This window comes from Filicampus tigris, chromosome 7, assembly GCF_054856515.1.
Source record: "Filicampus tigris isolate MCC_2025a chromosome 7, RoL_Ftig_1.0, whole genome shotgun sequence".
Classification (NCBI taxonomy): domain Eukaryota; kingdom Metazoa; phylum Chordata; class Actinopteri; order Syngnathiformes; family Syngnathidae; genus Filicampus; species Filicampus tigris.
In genome coordinates this window covers 2,645,312-2,665,911 of record NC_141223.1, presented here as the reverse complement: position 1 = coordinate 2,665,911, position 20,600 = coordinate 2,645,312, and the positions used below count along the sequence as shown (strand labels likewise).

The window sequence follows — 20,600 nt, the reverse complement described above, 5'->3', positions numbered from 1 at the left end:
TCCCAAAAATGCACCCAAATCGAGTTCATCTCCTAAAAAGTGCTGTTGTGTTTTGGGGGACATTCTCACAAGCAGCTTTGGGGCATGTTGGGTGTGGTGTGTGTGTGTGTGTGTGTGTGTGTGTGTGTGTGTGTGTGTGTTGAAGGAGTGTTAACGTTGGCGGCGCCCAAAAAAAAAAAAAGGGGGCCATGCATGTGTGATTATTTTCTCATTTCGGATGGTGGGTGGATAGATGCGAGGACCATTGAGATGTTTGTCGCCAAAACCCAAGAATGAAGAATAGAGGCGTAGTTGAAGTGTGGATGTGAATGGCTGGGCTGCCTTGTGCGCTCTTAAAGAAAGAACACGCTCTCGAGCCATGAGAGCTTCCTGTTCGACACAATCTTTTCCTGACAGGTTTCCTTTTCCTACTGAAACAAAAGACAGGAATGGAGCCCCTTCCTCCTTCTACGCTGCACCGCCCTCCTGGTGGACGTTTGTTGTGTTGTGTGTGCCAAACACACACACACACACACACACGTGTGGACTACATGTGAAGAACGTGTTGTGATGCATTGAGATGGCTGATGTAAACAAAAGCAAGGCGGTGGCTCCGGGCAGGTGTTAGACTCATGCGAAGCATTGTGAGTGTCCTTTCAGTGGGACCAAAAAAGAAAAACAACAACGGCGGCATGTACAAAACCTTATGAGGGTGGATTAAAATGATTCGTTTAAATAATATGTTTCATGGGCCCCCACTAGTCTAAACGCGGCATTCTGATTCATATTATTCTTGTGGACTATGAATTAAACAGCGTTTTTTTTTTTTTTTATCCATCTCAGCAGGTGGCCATGCATTTTGCCTCTTGCTGTCGCCTGGAAATGACATCACAGTTGCTCAGGGAGGACTAACAACCAATCACGGCTCAGTTTATAAACATGTCCAAACTCATAAAACAGGTGAGCTGTGATTGGTCGTTACCAAAGCCCTGAGTAACTGTGATGTCATTTTCAGTCGACAGTAAGTGGCAAAATGGCCGCCCGCTCAAATGAATATAAAACGGGTGGATTTTGCTGCTTAATTCATATAATATTAATCAGAATGCTGTGTTTAGACTGGGGGCACATAGAACATACTGTAGACACATTTTCACTTGACTTCGTCTTTAACTCTCCAAGTAATTAGCTTTTTTCTTTGGCCCTTTCGGTCTATTTTACGTTTATGACACCACAGATGCATAGTGATGGCAACGATCGAAAATGGGATAGATATAGAACCAGAAAAGAAAATAGAACACATGGGACACCAGTATCTATGTCATGGCTGCACAGTAGATGATGGCTTAAATTACAATTTTGGGGGGACATTTTTTTTTTTCCAAGTGCTGCAAGATTTGAAAACATTGTTATGTACAAGGTGTGTCAGAAAGGTTTCAGGACTAGCGGCGCAAAAAAAAAAAAGGTCAGATGCACACTAGGAGCTACACAGGTTTTCCTCGTCGAAGTCCTCCACCTGGAGTATAACGCACTCCCCCCCCACGCTTTCATACACTCGTATAAGGATTCTTGCAGGATCCTCTGCAGCTCCATCGAACGTCTTGATGTCATCCACGTCTTCAAATCAGATCCCCTTGATGACCACGTTGAACTTGAGAAAGGAGGGGGTGGGAGGGTAAACAGAGGCAGGTCAGGTGAGTAGGGAAGTTCTTCTTGACCAGGAGCTGTCAGATGCTCAGGGTGAGCATTGTGAGCTGGCAAGTTGTCATGGTGAAGCAGCCACGAGTTGTCCTGCGACAAACCTCGCCTCTTCTTGTGCAGTGCACGAAGCAAATGTCGCAGGGTCTCTTCACAGTCTCGTCTGGCCCACTTCGAAGGGAACAACTTGAAGTTTGGATTTGGAAACATATCTTTTGTCACACCAGTCCTAGAACTTGCCCGACACACCTTGTATGATAACCATAGGACAAAATATAGAGCTTTGAAATCAAATATGGGGAAAGCCAATTATACATTTCTGTCCTGTCTAATATTGCTAAAGTGATAAATCGATCAGCGTGTGTTTGTGTGTGTGCGTGTGTATTTGGTCCTTATCAGAAATGGTGTAAAAGTAACTCTTTCTACAGTGTTAAAAATTCAAAAACGCTAACATGGCACAGTGTTAATACAATTTAACACCGCAGGTTAAGTAACTCTGGCGAGAGTAAATATAACTCCCGGCGGTGTTGATTATTTACTCTACACAGCAAAACGTTCAGTGATCAAATGACTCCCACGGAGTCGATTTCAACACTTTTATCCAGGTTTATATCTCTCCACACCCTTTAGAGTTGAATGAACACATGTATGGATATATTTTCATATATTTAACAACCTGGTTAGTGTAAGTTTCACTCAGAAGTGTTAAAATATTTCAATGGATTATATTTACTTACAAGAATACCCACTACACAAGGTAGCTTTAGATGAATTGATTATACTCACTTTACCCTAAGTGTGAAACCATCACATGATAGGAAAATGTACTGGATATGGAGAAAATGGTCTCATTCTTTCTGTTGTGTGGCAGGAACTCATCTGACACACTGCCACTTTCAGTCACGAAAAAAAAATCACTACAACTCTGATGTAATCGTGAACTTAACACATCTTTGGTTGTTTAACAGTTAAACATGAAAAAAAAAAAAAAAAAAAGAAGAAGAGGTACATTTAACTGTAACACTTTGCAGCAGAGCAGTTCTTATTGAGTGGGCGGAGCTTACTTTGATTAACTCCATGCAGAGTTGATCAACACAAAATAAATCAACTCTGTCCAAAAACTCCAACACAGACTTCGATTTAAGACTGTGTTAAAAAATACACTTTGGGGATTGGAATCAGCTCTGAAACTTTTAACACCGTTTTAGTTGTGCTTCACTCCGAAAGAAGGACCAGCCAAAATCCCTGCAATTTGAACGAGGAACACGTGGGCGGGGCTTTCCAGAGTCAAATCGACACAGCGTCTCTTAACTACGGATATTTTCACCAACACTAGGAGGCATTTTACTGGGAAGATATTTTACATTGATTGGCTTTTTTGGGGCGAGGGGGCATAAACTGTTGACGGGTGGTTACTTATGCAGCCATCGGTTCGATTTCACACAACACGTTCAAGACAACTGAGGAGCACTTGAACAACCGCATACCTCCCTATATAACTGTCAAGAGTAAATGTATGGTCATAGTTTATGTTTTTGGCACTGCAAAATGTCATTTGGAGTTCGAAAAATAAGATTACGGAACACACAAATGTAGATTATACCTTTGGGGGCAAGTAATTGTCGACTGTATCACTTTTGCTTACAGGGAATGCACTGCGATAAGTAATAGTGAGTTAGCTCTAAGTAGCAGCTTAAGCATGTTTTACAGTTAGGGACAACAAAAGAGGAACTAAATGAAAGGTGTAACTGGATCCTTTTTTGTTGTCCATAAGCTGTTTGCATCGCTATATATTCTTGTGTCGGATCCGTACTTGAAAATGAAATTGAACGGAGATGCTTTTCACAAGGGAATGTTTCGATGACCAAACGTGAGTAGCAGCCTTGACACATTCACTTGTGTTCCTTACCGACAGGAAAGAGAAAACACTGCAGATTTCTCCTCAGCAGAGAGGAGCCCGCTCCTATTTTTAAACGCCCTTCTCTGCCATCTTGATGGGCATACGCCACTTGCCAATCATGGTTTCCACTTGACAGGCAGATATGTCACTCGCAATGTAACTTGCAACAGTCACAATAGTCGCGCGTAGCCTTATCGGGCCGTGACGAGACGTTCCCTTGCTTCTTGGTGCTTTATCGGTGGCGCACTAGCTGCTGTGCGCGGCCTAGATAGCAAGTAATACTGCCGGGGTTCCGACTATATGATGGATCAACTGATTAAATCCCTGGAAAATCTAATTCTGGGTGGAAGGTTAAACGTTCGAGAGAGGTTTAGCTTTTATACGACCGTTTACTTTACCTGTGGGGGTGGATTTCCCCCCCCCCCCCGCATTCTCTCCCAAATGTGCTTTTTCTCTTGACTTCTTCCACAGAACTAATGGTATGGACAGAGAGCTAGCACAAGTTTAAGCGCACTTGAGCAGGTTAGCATCAAATGTGCGTCATTCATTTTAAGCGTTACTTGACGTTGGTTTTGTTTGAATATTGTGTTGTGTTGGCAGTTAATGCAGAAGCACATCCTATTTCTTCATTTGTGACATTTGTAAGTAAATGCGTATGCCCGCTAACAGTGTCTCGTCAGTACGGCGGACAGTGTCCTTCTACGTGAGGATCTTTGGGCTAGCAACAATGTTGGAAATAGTAATGTCTTGCCATTCTTTCCCCTTTTTTTCCACAAACATATGTGGCATTTCAGAATGATATAAATTCCGTCCTTTGAGGATTAGACACGTCTCCGTCTAAGTCGTGCCATCGGATCCTATCAGATCCAGATGTATTTCAAATCCCGAGTCAAAAGCAGAGGCACGTGATGAGAATGGCTAATATTCGGACTTATTCCACTGCGGAATTTGGGCTGATTTGGAATGGCGATGGCTGAAAGGGCAATGGCTGACCAAAAATGATTGTCACGGAGCATTTTTAACAAACTCCAACTATGTCTGGAATGTTGACATCTTAAGCATGCACATGAGTCGAACAAATCAAACAATTACGAGGCATTTCGAGAGGAACTCGCCGCAACCGTGCAATATGTCGTCCAGTCGACAGTTGCTTTTGTTTTCTTTAATAAACTTACATTGCTTACATTGCTGAGCCGCAGCAGTTAGGTCAGTGTTGCAGTGCCCCCCCCCCCCCCCGTGCTTCTGTTAAGTCTTCAGACAGAAGACAAACAATACATTTCCATGGATGAAGCAATCTTTGACCATTCAAATTGTTGCAGAGAACTGAAGACATGTAAGCCAATCAGCATTTGCTTGCACCCCAACTGCACTGTGAGCACGATTGAAGTCAACTAACGTCAACAGGAAGCAACAGTAGCTGCGGGGGCTGTTTAGCCAAACTACTTAGGATGCCAGACTGTGATATGACCCATAACTGCGCGTAATTAGAGCTCAAAAAAGGTCCCCAAGAGAGTGAATATTTGACATCACAAGTTTCTGTGTAGTTTAAAAGGTCGTTTCTGATGTTCTCCTAGTAACAATTCTTATCACTGTCATCACCTGACAAGGACCTCCCATTGCCACTTAAAGGAAGCGTTCAACATTTTGGCTATTTTATTTGCACCCTCGGCCTGGAGAGTGTTGAGAAGATTGATGTCATTCTCACGTGTTGGCAGGAAACGTTGGAGGTGAACATCTGCCAGCCAGCCCCCCAAAAAACTCACACACTTCCTCGCTATAGCTTGTTCTTGTTTTTGCTTATAAATTTGCACAGTGGCATGTCAAGCATTCCAAACCGTTCCAAAATTAGCCCAGCACTAACTTTGCCACAAAGTCCCAATTTGAGTCAGAAACGTCTTAGGAAGATCATTTGTTGTTGTTCTTTTGTTACAATGAGCATACTAGCCACTTAGTAGTGCACCCCTGTTGACAAAAGTGAAAGTGCTTGTTCATGTTTGTTAGCGGCTAGACTATTTGCTGGTTCATCAAAGAGATGAACAATCCCATCATGATTGTGAGCGGGTGGAAGGTTCCTTGGACGTACCTGTGAATCGAATAGTGAAAATACATTCCTGTACCCAGACGCGTCTGTGGATCCTTAATTTGTTACATGAGATTTTCCCAAATTAACGGGGCTAGTGTCCTTAAATATCACACACGATCCTTGTATCCTCAGTTCAAAAGTCCTAAAAAAACGTTATTTCGGAAGAAGGGGGTTACAAAAACAAGTAGGCCTATATGTAAAAGCATCTTAAAAAGATCCTAAAATGTTTGCTTGTTTTGTCGAAGTAACCCAAATGCACGCAAGATAACAACATTTAATCGTTTTGTAGACGCATCCTACAAACGCTCCCATTCAACAGAATAGCAAAAAAAAAAAAAAAAAAAAAATTTTAGTGCAATATTGTCAAGTTGCAAGATTTTCCACCAGCAACGTTGGTGATCAAATATCAAGCCCATTGCATTCACACAGTTTGGTAATTTTTACACAATACTCACTATTTATTGCGTTACCGTGTCAAAAAGACCCCCGCGAATATCATCACCAAAGTTAGCCCGACATTTGAGCCCTCCCCTCTGTATGCATTTTGATATTCAGGGTATTAGAGCTGCTTTTACAGACAGAGCTTTGCCAGCTTTCCACATTGCTTCAAATCCTAAATCACTAATCAACAACTCTTCGCTATCCCCTGAAAAACACGTCATCGAGTTAGGCTTACGAGGCAAGGCTCTGCTTGAGCAAAGAATGATTGTTGCTTCTCCTTACAGGAGGCGCTATCAGTGGTGAGTGAAGACCAGTCCTTATTTGAGCCTCCGTACGCTGCCGCTGCCCCTCTCCCCAAGACAGACATGACTGCATCTGGCGCGCAGGACTACGGCCAGACTCACAAAATCAACCCATTACCCCCACAGCAGGAGTGGATCAACCAGCCAGTGCGGGTCAACGTCAAGCGAGAATATGAGCATATGAACGGATCGCGGTAAGAAGCAGAACTGCCTTCTATGTACTGCATTATAATAATGTCATTTTTAAGATATATTGTATTGTATTGTATGAAGTTATCAGTCTAACTAAAGATAATTACGACAGGAGATGAACAAAGATATGTTATTCAGTCAATAAATAGTTGTGGTGAAAATGACATGGAAAAATTTGTAACCGATGCTCTTTTTACGGCACGCTAATGTGCCACAGCACAGTCTTTGGGATTCACTGGTTTATACTGTATAACCTAAGTATATATCGTCGCTGTCCTGTGAAAAACACCTATGTCCAATTTTGGGTAAAAAATAAAATTTTCACATTAATGCGATGTCGCGAAACACCATTCACGTAAAAATAAGACAATTTTTTAAAAATTGGACATTCGTGTTTTACACAGGACAGCAATGATATTTTTGTGCAATAGCACTAGCGTGACACGCATTAACGGCTTTAAACATACTTGGCAAATGCAAATGATTCCAATGTTGAAATTGGCAACGCTCGCAAGGATTAATTGACAAAAGGCACTCATTCGAGTGGCGGCCTCTAATAGAAGAAATACTGTATGTCACTCAAAAAAACGATAGCAAAAAGACATTGGTCAAATGTTGAAAATTGTTCCGTCATTTTGAGGCATAATTTATTGTTCATAAATTCGTAGACTTTTTGGGTCAAAGTAACCCAATTACATTTTACATTACAGACGTGTACTACAAAAGTTCTCATCCAGCACAGTAGCAACTTGAAAAAAGTTTCAAGATTTTCCATGAGCAACAGGGATTTTTTACTTTTCCTCCTAAAAAAAAATGCTCAAATTGATATTTGTTTTAGACATTTACATCAAGTATTATTTAGAAGCCTACCAAATTCCCTTGAGAACAGCCTTGTTATAACAAACACTATCGTTTTATCCAAACAACCATTTCACAAGACGTCATAATGTTTTTTTGTTTTTTTTTTGCGCAATATTCTTGTGTGTGCTTAGCAGGGAGTCTCCAGTGGACTGCAGCGTGGGTAAATGTAATAAGCTGGTGGGGAGTAACGAGACGTCGCAGATGAACTATGGAAACTATATGGATGAGAAAAACGCTCCTCCCCCTAACATGACAACCAATGAACGGAGAGTGATTGTACCAGCTGGTAAGTCCTCGAAACACAACTATGTCTGAAATGTGCTGCACGAAGCTGTGTATATGTATCCATTTCATACACAGGAGCAAGGACTTCTCCGTATTTTCTTCCTTCGCCCTTCGCAGCTTCACCGACGCAGCCCTATTTTCATTTAGCTGGGTGCCAACCTTTCATCTCTCCCACAAGAGTGTGGCTGAGTGTGTGCAAGTAGAAATATCTCTTGGCCTGCCAGAGCTATATTTCTCTAACAGCTATGGTTTCACCAAGTTAATCATTAAGAATGTGAAATGGCACAATTCGTGTAGCTACAAGTGCAGTTTCAGCACAGTAACGTCGAAGAAATTGCCAGAATTATTCATTCAAGCCACAAAGATGGGGAAGGGGTTATGTTTTTCCCGAAAGCAATCGCAGCAAATTGATTTTATTAAAAAAAAAGGAGAAAAAAAAAAAGGAAGAAAAAATGGTGACCTGTCACAGGTTGATTTTAAATTGATGCAGACAGAGACTAGTTCACCAACCTTACGATACAGGGAGGCCGCACCTTGACCGCTATCGTTCTGGGTTCCAGATTGTCTAAGCAGTATATCCAACAGAGACGAAGGTTTGTTGACTAAGTCTCTCCAGATGTAACTGTATGTAAGAAATGTTGAACAATGACAGAAAGGGATTACCAAATGAAGACTCCCCCCGTGAAAGTCGATTTACCTGAAACATTATCCTACTCTGATGAATCCTCCCGTGGTTTCAGGAAGACAAAGAATTATTTATATCTAATAACTGAGCCACGTCCGCCGCCGATAAATCATTCCGATTTCAACTCGTTCATTTTTTCCTATTCTTTTATGTCACGACATGCTAGACGCTCAACTGCCTCACTCCGAGTCCAGAAGAAAGTTCAGGCAGTACGTGCAAGCGGTAAACGACTACCTGTGTTCCTTCCCGCAGATCCTTCATTGTGGTCCCAGGACCACGTGCGCCAGTGGCTTGAGTGGGCCATCAAGGAGTACGGCCTGTTGGAGATTGACACATCCGTGTTTCAAAACACGGACGGCAAAGAGTTGTGCAAGATGAGCAAGGACGACTTCCTCCGGCTCACCACCATGTACAATGCCGAAGTTCTTCTCTCTCATCTCAATTACCTCAGGGAAAGTAAGTGTGCCACCCAAAACGTAATTGCCGAAAGGCATTTCATTTGATGATTGATTTATCCGGAGTCAGGAGAAAAACGGTTCTTTCCCAGATGGAGTTGTGAAGAAATCCATAGAAACCGGTGCTGACTTTCTGTTTCCAAAGACTTACTATCTTGGGAAAAGGGAAGGTACTTTCCAGCAAATCTGGAGCGGGGCTGCTTGGGTGACATCGTATGAATGATACGCTTCGAGTGAACATGAAGCCGCAGACAAGAAATAACAAACTAAACGTCGTCCAGTATTGATCGCTGGTGATTGTTTCCAAGCTTTCAGTTGAATTTTTTGTCGTCCTGACTTTTCGACCACGTCCATTGTGTTGGGTCTGTTGGTCGTTAAGCGGCGTTCCTCCCTATCGAGATATCCATCGAGTCCACGTCTTGCTACGCTTCGCTGCGCTACGCACCACATGGACTTTAGCAAGACGTCCAGGTGCATTGCCTCGGGAAGCAGGCGAGACACCAGTGCGTCCAGGCAACTCAATTCCAGCTTATTACCTTTGAAGAGGCTCTGGATGGAATCCCGCTTCATATGTTTCAGCTGGGAACCCAGAGCAATTTGCCGAGGCGGTATGCAAATGCCTTTGAAATTTAAAAATCTCACATCTGGCGGGGTGAAGATTTTGAAGTGCAGCAGCTCGGTCTCGGCGATTATCACGGAAAGCCGTCGGAGCAATCATTGAATGCTTTGCATTCTATGCTAAAGAACCGTGAGCGCCGCTTTCACTGCTGCAGAATATCAAGAAACCGCACTGGGTGGAGTGATTGATGTCGCCACTAAATTTCACATTACTCCCAAAAACGTTGCGATGGGCCTCAACGTGATGTAATGGGAACTGCACTTTGTGGGTGTCAACAGTTTTCCCCGTGCACGATGTCAGGGCAGAGAGGGATGCTTGTCATGAGTATAACAGCCTCATTGTGCAATGCTGCAGCGGGTGGATCTGTCTGACCGCCACTAGGCACAGCACTTTTCATTATGGCCGCCGGCCGCATGACTTAGCGACGGCTTACGCGCTGTACCGTGACTTTGCCCGGTGCTGCCCCCTCTTTTGATTTAGACCGTGTGTGCTGTGGAATCCACTCCGCTTGCCCGTTGAAATTGCTTTGGATCCATTCCCGGCAAACAAAGGCAACAAATGCTCCCTGCCCGTCCCGCGCATGGGCTGACCTGCTTCACAGCAGCTGTCTGGGAAGCGCCACAGCACATTACCGACACTGGAAGCCTACGGGCAAGACCAAGTGTGTTCGTACCAAATGTCTGAGAGAGACGGTGTAGGAAGATGGAGGCAGACCCAGCAGGCACAATGATTTGGTAACTAAATCCATTCGCTCTTCTCCTTCTGCACAATCATGGCTGAAAGTAAACCTGTCCAGATAATAGACCTCTGGCTCCACTCATGAGCGTTGGAGGCAGGCCGAGCATCTCAAGTGCTCCAAAGTAAAATGATGGAGCGTATGGCTGAGCCAAGCCCTGGAAGTATTAGTGATTAGGTCACGTGATAGCTAATGGACTTCTCCTTCATTCATTATCCCCCACCCACCTCCGAACAGTAAATCGTCTAAATGGGCACTGCAATCATTTCATAGACATCTGTGTGCATCATGCGTGAGTCTGTTTATTGAAGCTCTGATTAACATTCCACACAGTAATTAAGGTCTGAATGTACACCACTCGCAGGACTGGGACACACTTCCCCACCCTGTGGCCATAGCGCAGCCAAACATAGCCGCCGTGTCCCGTGCAGATACATCATTCAGGTAGCCACATCGCCTGTGCCAGCACAATGGGAACATGTGTCTGGCCAACCAGCTGCTTGTAGTAACAAGGGTAGTTGCCAGTGCAATATTTTGGCTTGATCCTTGGTCACTTACCCAGATTTTTATAAATGATGGCTGTCCGCAACTCAATGTGCTTTCAATTTGGGGTGCAATTGGAGAATTTGTTCAAATTAGTCTGTCGGGGAGGGAGCGTGGACTGTTTGCTTTATCGCACCCACGTAGGTCGGTTTGATACCACATGTGCAGGGAATCGAGCACTCGGGGGGGGGGATAAAAGCCAGGTTGGGAGAGACTGTAGACATTACAGCAGTACCAAAACACAAAATAGGAGTGGTGAGAGTATCGCTTCAGTATTGTTTGGGAAAGTGCTTGGAAACATTCCAAGCGGGTCCATGAGTGAGCACCGTTAGAAAACAGCAACAGGTCTGTTTCTCCACTGTCGCTGCTTCTTTTGCATCTGGATAGATTACAGTGGTAGTCAAGTCGAAACGGGAAAGAAGAAGAAGAAGAAAAAAAAACAAAAAAAAAACGAGCGATAAGTCTGGGCTTCTGCACCGCACTGTTGCTGAGTGGGGGACATTCTCTAACCCTCAATAGTTTATACAGACCATAAACATCTGGCCTTAAAGGCTGAGTAGGGAAAATGTTTCTCTCTCTCTCTTTCTACCCTCGCAACATTTTTATTGAGCTCCTTGAGCATTAGTTCCTTCTATTGGCAGGTTATCATTGGTGCGCAGGGGCTGGCTGGTCTGGCGTCGCGCCCTGTACTGTTAGCCGTCTGCCGTTAGCAGCCAAACAGAGTTAGTATGCAGCTGCTCACTTTAACGTGGGACTTCAGACACTCGGTGCTACAAGAATTTATATCGCTTTGCAATAAGCGGAGATGCAGATGGCTGCTGCCGTATAGGAACGCTGATATTGGACAATTGGATAATCATTTGGACAGACATTATGAGGGGCGACCGTTTTATAAGTATGCTTCGCTACCTTTTTTCTGAACCTAAAAAAAAAAATGGTTTTCCGATAATGTTTATCCCGTGCTGGGTCAAGGAGGGGGTGCTGAATTCAATTCCAGATGACTTCATGTTTCTTGTTACTTGGTCAAGCAACCCCTTTTAGCATTTGTGGTTGCAATCACTTCAAATCAGTGCAGTCGGAACAACAACTATTTTGGTGCGGCAGCATTGCACTAAAAATGTCACCAATAACGCAGGGGTGAATTTATTTTTGTGATATATTTATGTGGTCCTCAAGCTCTAAATGATTTCTCAACTTACGATTTACAGGACATCCTGTGCCGTGGCTAGAGGCAAACATCAAAATGTAAACAAAAAACAGGGGATATTGTGGCAATATAATGAGATCCAACGCAAGAGCTGAGTTCAAGTTTAATAGCGGCCAACGTACAAGAAAGACTTATTAGAAATCCTTTTATCCATCCATCAATTCTCAGTCTCACTTATCCACTTCAGGGTTGTGAGGAGCTGGATCCTATGCTAGCTAACCGTGGAGCGGTCAGCAGTCATTCACAGGGCACACATATTATGTGTATTGAACGTGCATGGAAGGCAGGCAAGAAAATACTACACCATCAGTCGTTTCAAAGCAAACTACATCCAGTTTAATAAACTTATCGGAAAGGCAGATGTTGGTACAGTTACTTATAGTGCGAGTCATAAGGTTGTGTAAGTGTAGCGACTGTTGTGGCCAGTCTGTATAGAAGTAGCTCCAACCCTGAGAAACATTTGCAATTGTTATACTTCTATAAAATCCTGTAACATGGAGGTACATCTTTCATTTTCAGAAGCGAATGTTTCGGTGGTTTGCTTGCCAAAATGTGCGGTTTACTCTAACCAGAACACAAGCAAGATAGTCTTTCTAATCCAGTGGAACCGCTAAGGTTTTACCATTTACCAACATTTTAAAGCCAGATTTGCCTTTTCCACAAAATGTGCTTGTCGTGAATTGGCTCAAACGAGGCTTTTTACTACGCTGGTACGAAAGTTACGGTTGCTAGAATGACCTGTACTGCGACTAAAGATTTTGAAACGACGACATGAATTTAATTTGATTTCCATTGTTTCTCGAGGGGAAAATGGGATCCTAAACTAGAACAAATGGGGACTGGAGCCGCCAAAACAACTTTATTATAGTAAAGTTTGACATTCTATTGACAGTAGCCTTGCTGTCTCCCTTTAAATAGCTCGGTGCTCTTAAGCGAGTTACTTGCAACCTTGGTTTGTTGACTAAGTCTATGCCGCATGTTTAGGTGATGATATCCTGCGGTTCCACAGAATAAACAACCTGGCCTGACGGAGGTCCATGGTGATGCTTGAGCTCGAACTCTGCTAGTGTTAGGCCCTGCCTTACTGGAGGAACTTCTTTTTTTTTTTTGTAACATCAGTTACATTACATAATCTGGGACAAGAAAGACGAAGGGTTTTTTTTTTGTTGTTTTTTTTTCTCGCGGGCCACTGTGCTGTCAGATTAGCAAGACGAATTTGCTTTCGAAGGGAGGAAGAGGCCGTCCAAATAAATATGCAGCATAGTCAAAATTCCCTGTCATTCGCGTCTCTCGCTCTCACCCCTCCGTGCTCTCCCTCTCCAACGTTACAGCAATCCTGGATTTCTCCGCGGGATGGTTTGAGGTTTTCTCAGCAATGCTGCCTGTTTGCCTGTCTGGGTCAGCCCACATATGCGGCGCACAGTAGGAAAAGGGTTAAACAGCCCTTTTCCTTCTCCCCACGGTCGCCCCCCCCCCCCTGTTTTGTGTTCACCGTTTCCCTTATACGCTTTCTCCCGTATTCCAAACACACTTGCTTTGGTGGCGCGCTTGCTTCTTGCGTGCCTGCACTCAGCATGAGGAATTATTTTTGTACGAGGAGCTGCGTTTGATTGCTGCGCAGGGACCCTGCCTCATACAATGGTTCCCCTGTTCGGAGGCCCCAGGTCTCTAAACGAGACCCAGAGCCTTGGGGGTGCTGTGGAATAGGTAGAACCAGGAGGGGTGGGGTGTTGGGAGGCTCGCGTCCTTTTTGTGGAGCACCCCTCGCCCCCTTTCGCTCTACCCCCTAAAATAACAGAGCAGAGCCCGAGTTGGCTACTCCATCCCCCTCAACACTAACAGGCACAGACGATCTGAATCGAATCATACACCAACTTTTCTCCACCGTTATTCATTTGGTCCAATTCAGAAAAAAAAAAAAAAAAGAAAAACTTTCCTCCCAACTCAGCAGCTGTCTGTGTGCTAAATCTTAACATGCTCCACGTAGTAGTAGCAGCTCTTGTGTTTTCTCTGCGCATTTTTTTGGGTCTGTTTTTCCACTCGCTGATTTATGCCTGGGGCAGCTAAAATTAAGAGAGCATTTCGGTGCCGCCCAGGGTGCCTGTGTAAGTGCAGGAATGCAGCGCCGGCCGGGTTCTGCTACATAAGAAGAAATCACTAGGCAGCCTTTATTATTCAGGCCTAAACTTTGCAATTAAAATACCGACTGACTTCCCAAGTTGTTCCTACTTTTTGGGGCGCATTGACTGTGTTGCATCTGCTGTATTTACCGGTAGTTTGTTCGGTACTTCAGTCCCACAGTATGCGAATACCGCTGATTAGTTCATTATGAAAATTTGATGAGCAGCCAGAGTGCTAATTGGACTTTCTACTGCCACCTGCTGGTTGCTGTATAAGCTTGTTCAGGGCAAGGTTGGGTAACATTTTTTCCTATAAGAGGTTGTTTCAATTTTAGTTTTAGAAAATGGATGGATGGATAAAGTCAGTGCTGTACACAATTTTTGAAAATGTATGTTGCAGAGCTCAAACAAAGGTTTACTATCACCACTTATGAGCATCTGTGCGTTTTTACTGTATAGCAGTTCCTCTGCGGTTTTATTGGCTTTCTGAATTGCATGATGCGTATTGAATCGAATCCTGCCCATTGTGGCTCCCCACCCTCGCTTTAAGACATCGTCATGCAAATGAACATTCAAATGTAAATTCGATAAAAACCCTAATGTCAATTTAATGCAAATATTTGTACATTCGGTGTTTTGACCACTTTTCTGGGTTTGTCAGCTTTTAATGCCATTCGTATGTCATCTCCTTGCAGGTAGCTCGTCATTATCCTACAATACACCATCACACACAGACCCGTCCCCACGTCTGGCTGCCAAAGAAGGTAGGAGCACTTCTTGTTATTATTTCTGTTGGGAGTCCCTGTTTCTATTCATAAATGGCAAAAAACGGCGTGAGCTACAAACAGAGGGAAGAGGAAAAGTAGGCGAAAAGGGGAAGTAGAAGTCAGCAAATTGCTTGTAGGGGGGGGGGGGGGGGGTCCAAGGCACTTTCCCCGCTCGCTTTTGAACACGCTCAGCCGGCAGGTGTAGCTTTTGTGTGTCAAAATGAGACAAGCCATCTTGGAGAGAATAGGGGCATATTAACAAGGAGCTAAAGAGTGGCGTGCTGATGAGTTCCATCCGCAGCAGGCAGGGTGACGACAGACGGTGAATGCAATGATTGTGGAAACAAGACGAGAGGCACGAGGTGGATATGCATCAGTGACAGGTGCTGAGGCATACAATGTGCATCATCCAGGAATATGATTGGCTACTCACAGCAGATTGTAATGGGCTGCCTGAGTGTGTACATGTGATGGTTGAAAAGAGGGCAGTCGGAGGTCCTTTTGCATCTTGTTGGAAACATAAGGCCAAGTGGATCGAAAAAGTCTACGCAATCACTTTAAATGCCAGGTTTTTGTGGTCATAAAAGCCAACCGTTTACAAACTTTTTCTCCATTTCATGTGGCCTATAATCTGTGCATCTCAATTGATTTTTTCCACACATCTTTCCAAGAAGCGAAGTGCAAATAAACAACTGACAAAACGTAAGCTCATGTGCATGTCCTTTTATAGTTGAGATGTGGCTGTGTTCAAAATTGATCAATGCAATTCACATTAAAGTGCATCTGATTGACCCCAAATACATTTCAGATGTTCCAGGAGGCTTTTACCGGCATTTTTTTGTTTTGCTTTCTAGAAGAACCCTGAAGGTTTTTTTTTTTTTTTGCTAACAATGACTTCTATTTTGAACTGTTCATAATTGCCTTCACCTTATTTAAGGCTTCAGGTTTATCTGAAGAAAAACAACACCGTGCTTTGCGCCAAATATACCATTTGAAATTATGGACAAAAAGATCAACCTTGATTCAGACCGTAACAAAATTATTAACACTCTAGTCATGCTACTTTGAATGTACGTCACTTCACTTCTTAACGAGAGTCGTCTTCTCCAAACACCGCTTGATGTTGGATGTGCTCCTTTGTTTGTTTCGCCACAAACAACTAAGAAAATACAGTTCATTCTTAGCACATTGAATCTGTGTTTCTTGTGACGCGCATGACGACTGTGACGTTTTGTTCAATGTCAGAGGCAACTTTCCAAACAAGTTTGAGTCATTTTCAAATGCAAATTTAAGATCAAGCAGCTCTTCGTTTTTGAACCGAGATGTTTCCACCCAAATCATAGCAGAAAGCCCAACTAAGCCTTTTAGGACAACGCCCAGAGTGACTTCCTGCAGATACCTTTTCACTCGACAAACATTACTGTGCTGACATAACTCAAACATGGCCGAATCTCCCATTGCAAAAATAAAGCTACACATCCTTTACGTCGGCTATATGGTGTCACCAGCACAGGAGCGAGAGCGCACTGCAATAACAATGATAGCCCCACGAGCAGGATGCGAGGCCCATCCAGGCAGGAAAAGAGGAAACTCTGCGTCTGATAAGTGTCCGAGAATGCCCTCGAACTCGTTATCTGCCCCAGGCGGCCAGCGCTTGCGGGTCGATGTCGCGAGGCTTCTATACGGTACGAGTGGCCCATTGGGAAGGCCAGATAAGATTCTGCTCGGTCACCCCTGGACCCCGGCCTTCCTGCTTCTCAGCACCAGGTATTTGGACTGGCACGGAAAGCGGGGCACTCCCTTCAAGAGCATTTCCTTTTCACAAGAGGTGACTTCTATTATGGGCTGCCTGACTGTGGATATACATGTGATCCATTCTTTCGCTAGTGTACAGCCTCCTCGCAGTTCAGAAAAAGAGGATACAATCACATGATATCCTCAATCTGAGCATTGCTGACTGTGAAATAATGCAATTAGTAAGTACCTAGAACTAGCTTGCTGTTTTTACATTTTCTTGTGCAGGGGCGCAGTTTTTAATATTGATCATTTATCCAGCAAAAAGATCATAAAAGCTCCAAAATGGTAAGGGCAAAAACACCCTCCTCATATGTTTCATAAACTTGTTTAATTTTTTTTTTTTTTTTTTTTTTTTACTATTTACGTTTACATCTGGTCGCACAAAGCAATCGTTTTGACAGCAGTGCTCTAAGTTGCTATTCGCATTGGTAATTCTGTGGAATTTTTACCAAAAATAAAGTAAGGTTGAAGTTTCAGCATGATGGTCGACCATTCATATTTCATAACGAAAAAACAAACAGTAGGACATCATGAAACTGTATTGACAGTGGAACTGAACTTTGTAGCAGTCGTGCAAGTGTACCAATATGGTAAATATTCCACATTAGGAAAAACAATAACTTGGTCTTATTTTTAATGACAATGACATCGTATCTCATTTTAATTTTCGAATTTGTGAGTTCACAACAAAAGAGTTGCTAACACTAATGTTGAGATTGAAGTGGAGAATTGAGTAACCCGAGGCACACATTTTGTCAAATTTTGAACAAAAATTTCAAAGGGAAATACGTCACTGGATTTATTTTTAAATGAGGATTTTTAAGACCTTTGCACATCAAATTCAAGGATGAAGTTTTTTCTTTTAAAGGTTAATTAAGGCCTTAAATTTGGAATTCACGACATTTTAAGGATCTGTGAGCACCCTTCTATTTGATTTGGAATCATCCTAAAAGATGACGTTTGGGGGGCAAAATGTAGCGTTTTAGCACAGCAATAACAGTCAGTTGTTTGTATTTCTGTTTGTATTTTCTCTAAGAGTCAGTCGCAGTGTTTTGCTTCGCTATGTCGTAAAAATGTGAGGCAAACAAAGTTTGCTCCGGGATAAGCCTTTATCAGACAGTTTCACAGATCAGCGCTGCCAGATGTTCATGTTCATATTGCCATTCGAGAGGAGCCAAATACTTTGCAGACTCTTTGGGGTTGAGTAAGCACGAGCATCCCGCAGGAGACAACCCTTAATCTGGCCCAGACACGGCGGTGTAAAATGTAATGTTATGAATAAAAGGCAGCGTACGAAACACGGAATGTAGCAGCAGTGAAAGGGTGTGAGTGTCTGTCTGTGCGTCAGTGTGTCAGTAGATATACGTGTGTGTGTGTTTAAAATCTGTCTGCTTGCGGATTGGCATGCGTGTGCACGTGTGGCTTGCTGCATTTCTCCCTGTAACACGCTACACTGCTTTAGCCAGGCATTTCCTAAACTAAACTGAGTCTCTCACTGTCTCTCTCTCTCTCTCTCTAAGCGGTTTGGATAATGGATGGATGGATGGAGATATATATATATATATATATATATATATATATATATATATATATATATATATATATATATATATATACATATGTTGGTCAATAATGTGTAAAAATAACACGTGTGCGGACTGAACAATAGTATTGATTTTTGAAAAAATATGAAATCCACCAAAATGTCACTTTTAGTTGATTCAATCTAACTTTAAAAAACGTTGTCGTTTTTTTTTTTATGACTTGGAACATATTCATTTGGTCCGGTCCTTGTCCCTCAGTGCATGACGAAAGACAGCGGTTGATAATTGTTGGTGAGCAACTTCCTCATATCGTGGCCTACAAAAGCTGCTCAACATTTCAACCCTAAACCAGAACGAATGAAGTGGAACCTCCGAAGTGAAACGCCTTCAAAGTTTAACATTATCCGAGAGTGACCGCCTCCATTTTTTTATTTATTCAACCAGAGGGGCAACGGTGAAAGTGGAACTGGAAATTGAACTTTCTGTGAGATAAGGAAGGATGACTGCTTCCTACAAAATGTAAGCCATACAGTTCATGAAACATAAACAATTTAAGTACACACATTATACTCCCTCACTATATATATATATATATATATATATATATATATGTAACCAATCATAGCTCAGCTTTAGAAAACAGGTGAGCCATGATTGCCCTGAGCCACTGTGATGTCAATTTCAGTCGACAAAATGGCCGCCCCCCCCCTGCGATGGCTAAAAACAGATGGATTTTGCTGCTTAACTCATATTCCACAAACACAATATCGTGAAGGCGCATTGAACATATTATTGCAAATATTTTTGGAGGGGGTTGGCTTGCCCTTTAAGAAACATGTTTTTTGACAGTTTGAGAGCAAGCTAGACTACCCGTAGAAAACGCACAGGAAGGCGGATGTGCAAACCAGCCGTCCACCGTGTCATTGAGGAAAATACATATATATATATACATTATATACATAAATGCCAACCTGACTGCTTGTAATAGATATAGTTGCGTAAATAAATGCCCAAAGCCACCTTATGAGGAAACAAGGTATTTATGAAGTTGAAAGCTTTGCCCCAAAATTGTGATCTGCCTCGAGCGTTTTCATTGCCTCTTTCACTGTTCACACACTGTAAAGATAGCTTTAAAAGCATCCAAGATGTGACTTTACTTGCGTTGCCACACTCCTCTCCATAAAGTGTCTATCATCTCTCTCTCTCTCGCTCTCTCTCCCTCTTTCATCATGTCTTTCCACCTTTCTCGCCCTCTCTGTGTCTAGCACTCGGGGCCTTGTTTTGACTAACTGGTCGCGCAGTCAAAAGTCTCCCAGGAGCGTGCGCCACACCCCAGACAAGAGTGGAAACTGGCTCGAGTCACAGTCAGAGCAAAGCCTGGAAAAATGAGGGAGGTGGGAGAGAGTGGGGGAGGCGATTTAGGGTTGCGCTCTTGGGTCGACGTCTGCGTGCGTGGCTGGCTCGCTCTGCGTTGCCCCCAGACCATTTGACTTTTTTTTTTTTTATTATTTATTTTTTATGTTTTACATCTGCTCCTTCTCCTTCTGTGTTTTCGTTTCCTTCTCGCTGCGGTGAGCTCCACAAAAACAAGAGTTACAAAAGTGGATTGTGGTGTCACACATTTTGTGGCGTCTCTACTTCATTCTTCCGTCGCACTGTTGTGTGTTGCTGAAGCCGGCAACTTCAAATTGATATCGTTAACCATCGAAAGGCCGTTTATGAACAAACAACTAAGTGGAGTTGGGCCTGTCCTCGCCGGAAAGTTCATTACTGTTGCTTTTCTTCTAAATTCCAAACATTTTGTGCTCTTTTCTGATGTTTGCTTCCCACTGATGATATTATTTCTTCCCGACTCTCATTTCTATCCACCGTCTTCTCGGCATGTAAATGGAGCAGACTTTGCTGGGTTTCTTTCAAGGTGCTGTCGAGTGGATGTGTGTGTTGGTACTTTGGGGGGGGGGTGTCAGTGGTGGTGGTTCGAGTGAAGAGGTTGGAGGGGGAGAAAGGGCCAGTAAAACAAAGAGAGGTTGTCTACAGGCGAGGTAGGCAGGAAACGCAAGTCTCCCAGGACTCGCTGCTCCTCAGCCTGCACCAGATTGGACCTGACAGCCCCTCAGCCACGGCAGCCCGCTTGTTCTTTGTCCCGTTTTGCTCTCCCCCCACCCCCCCCCCGCCTCTTTTCATCATTCTAATGACTTTTTGCAAGTTAATATCCATCTCCTTCATGCTTACATCAGAATCGCCATTTTACAACACTTTGAACATTTATCCCCTGAAATGGGCCCTTTGGTGAATTATTTTTAGGGTGTTCAACGCTTAATAGGGGGGGGGGGGGAATAACTGATGAGATAAAAAGATTACGCTGCAGCATACATTTTCCCCATTTAGA

At 43.3% G+C, this 20,600-nt stretch overlaps 1 protein-coding gene across 6 annotated transcripts in view; it reads left to right on the top strand.

Moving 5' to 3' along the window:
- The window catches only part of fli1 (Fli-1 proto-oncogene, ETS transcription factor), a 32,576-nt gene that overhangs the window by 5,895 nt on the left and 6,081 nt on the right, over positions 1–20,600 (top strand). For 2 of the 6 annotated variants that reach the window (XM_086036479.1, XM_086036482.1), the window contains exons 2-5: positions 6,383–6,594; positions 7,588–7,739; positions 8,676–8,879; positions 14,799–14,867. In XM_086036479.1, the coding sequence (XP_085892605.1) occupies positions 6,383–6,594; positions 7,588–7,739; positions 8,676–8,879; positions 14,799–14,867 (637 nt within the window). Of the gene's footprint in view, positions 1–6,382; positions 6,595–7,584; positions 7,740–8,675; positions 8,880–14,798; positions 14,868–20,600 lie in introns of all 6 variants that reach the window. The other 4 variants (XM_086036478.1, XM_086036480.1, XM_086036483.1 and 1 more) reach the window with 3 other exon arrangements.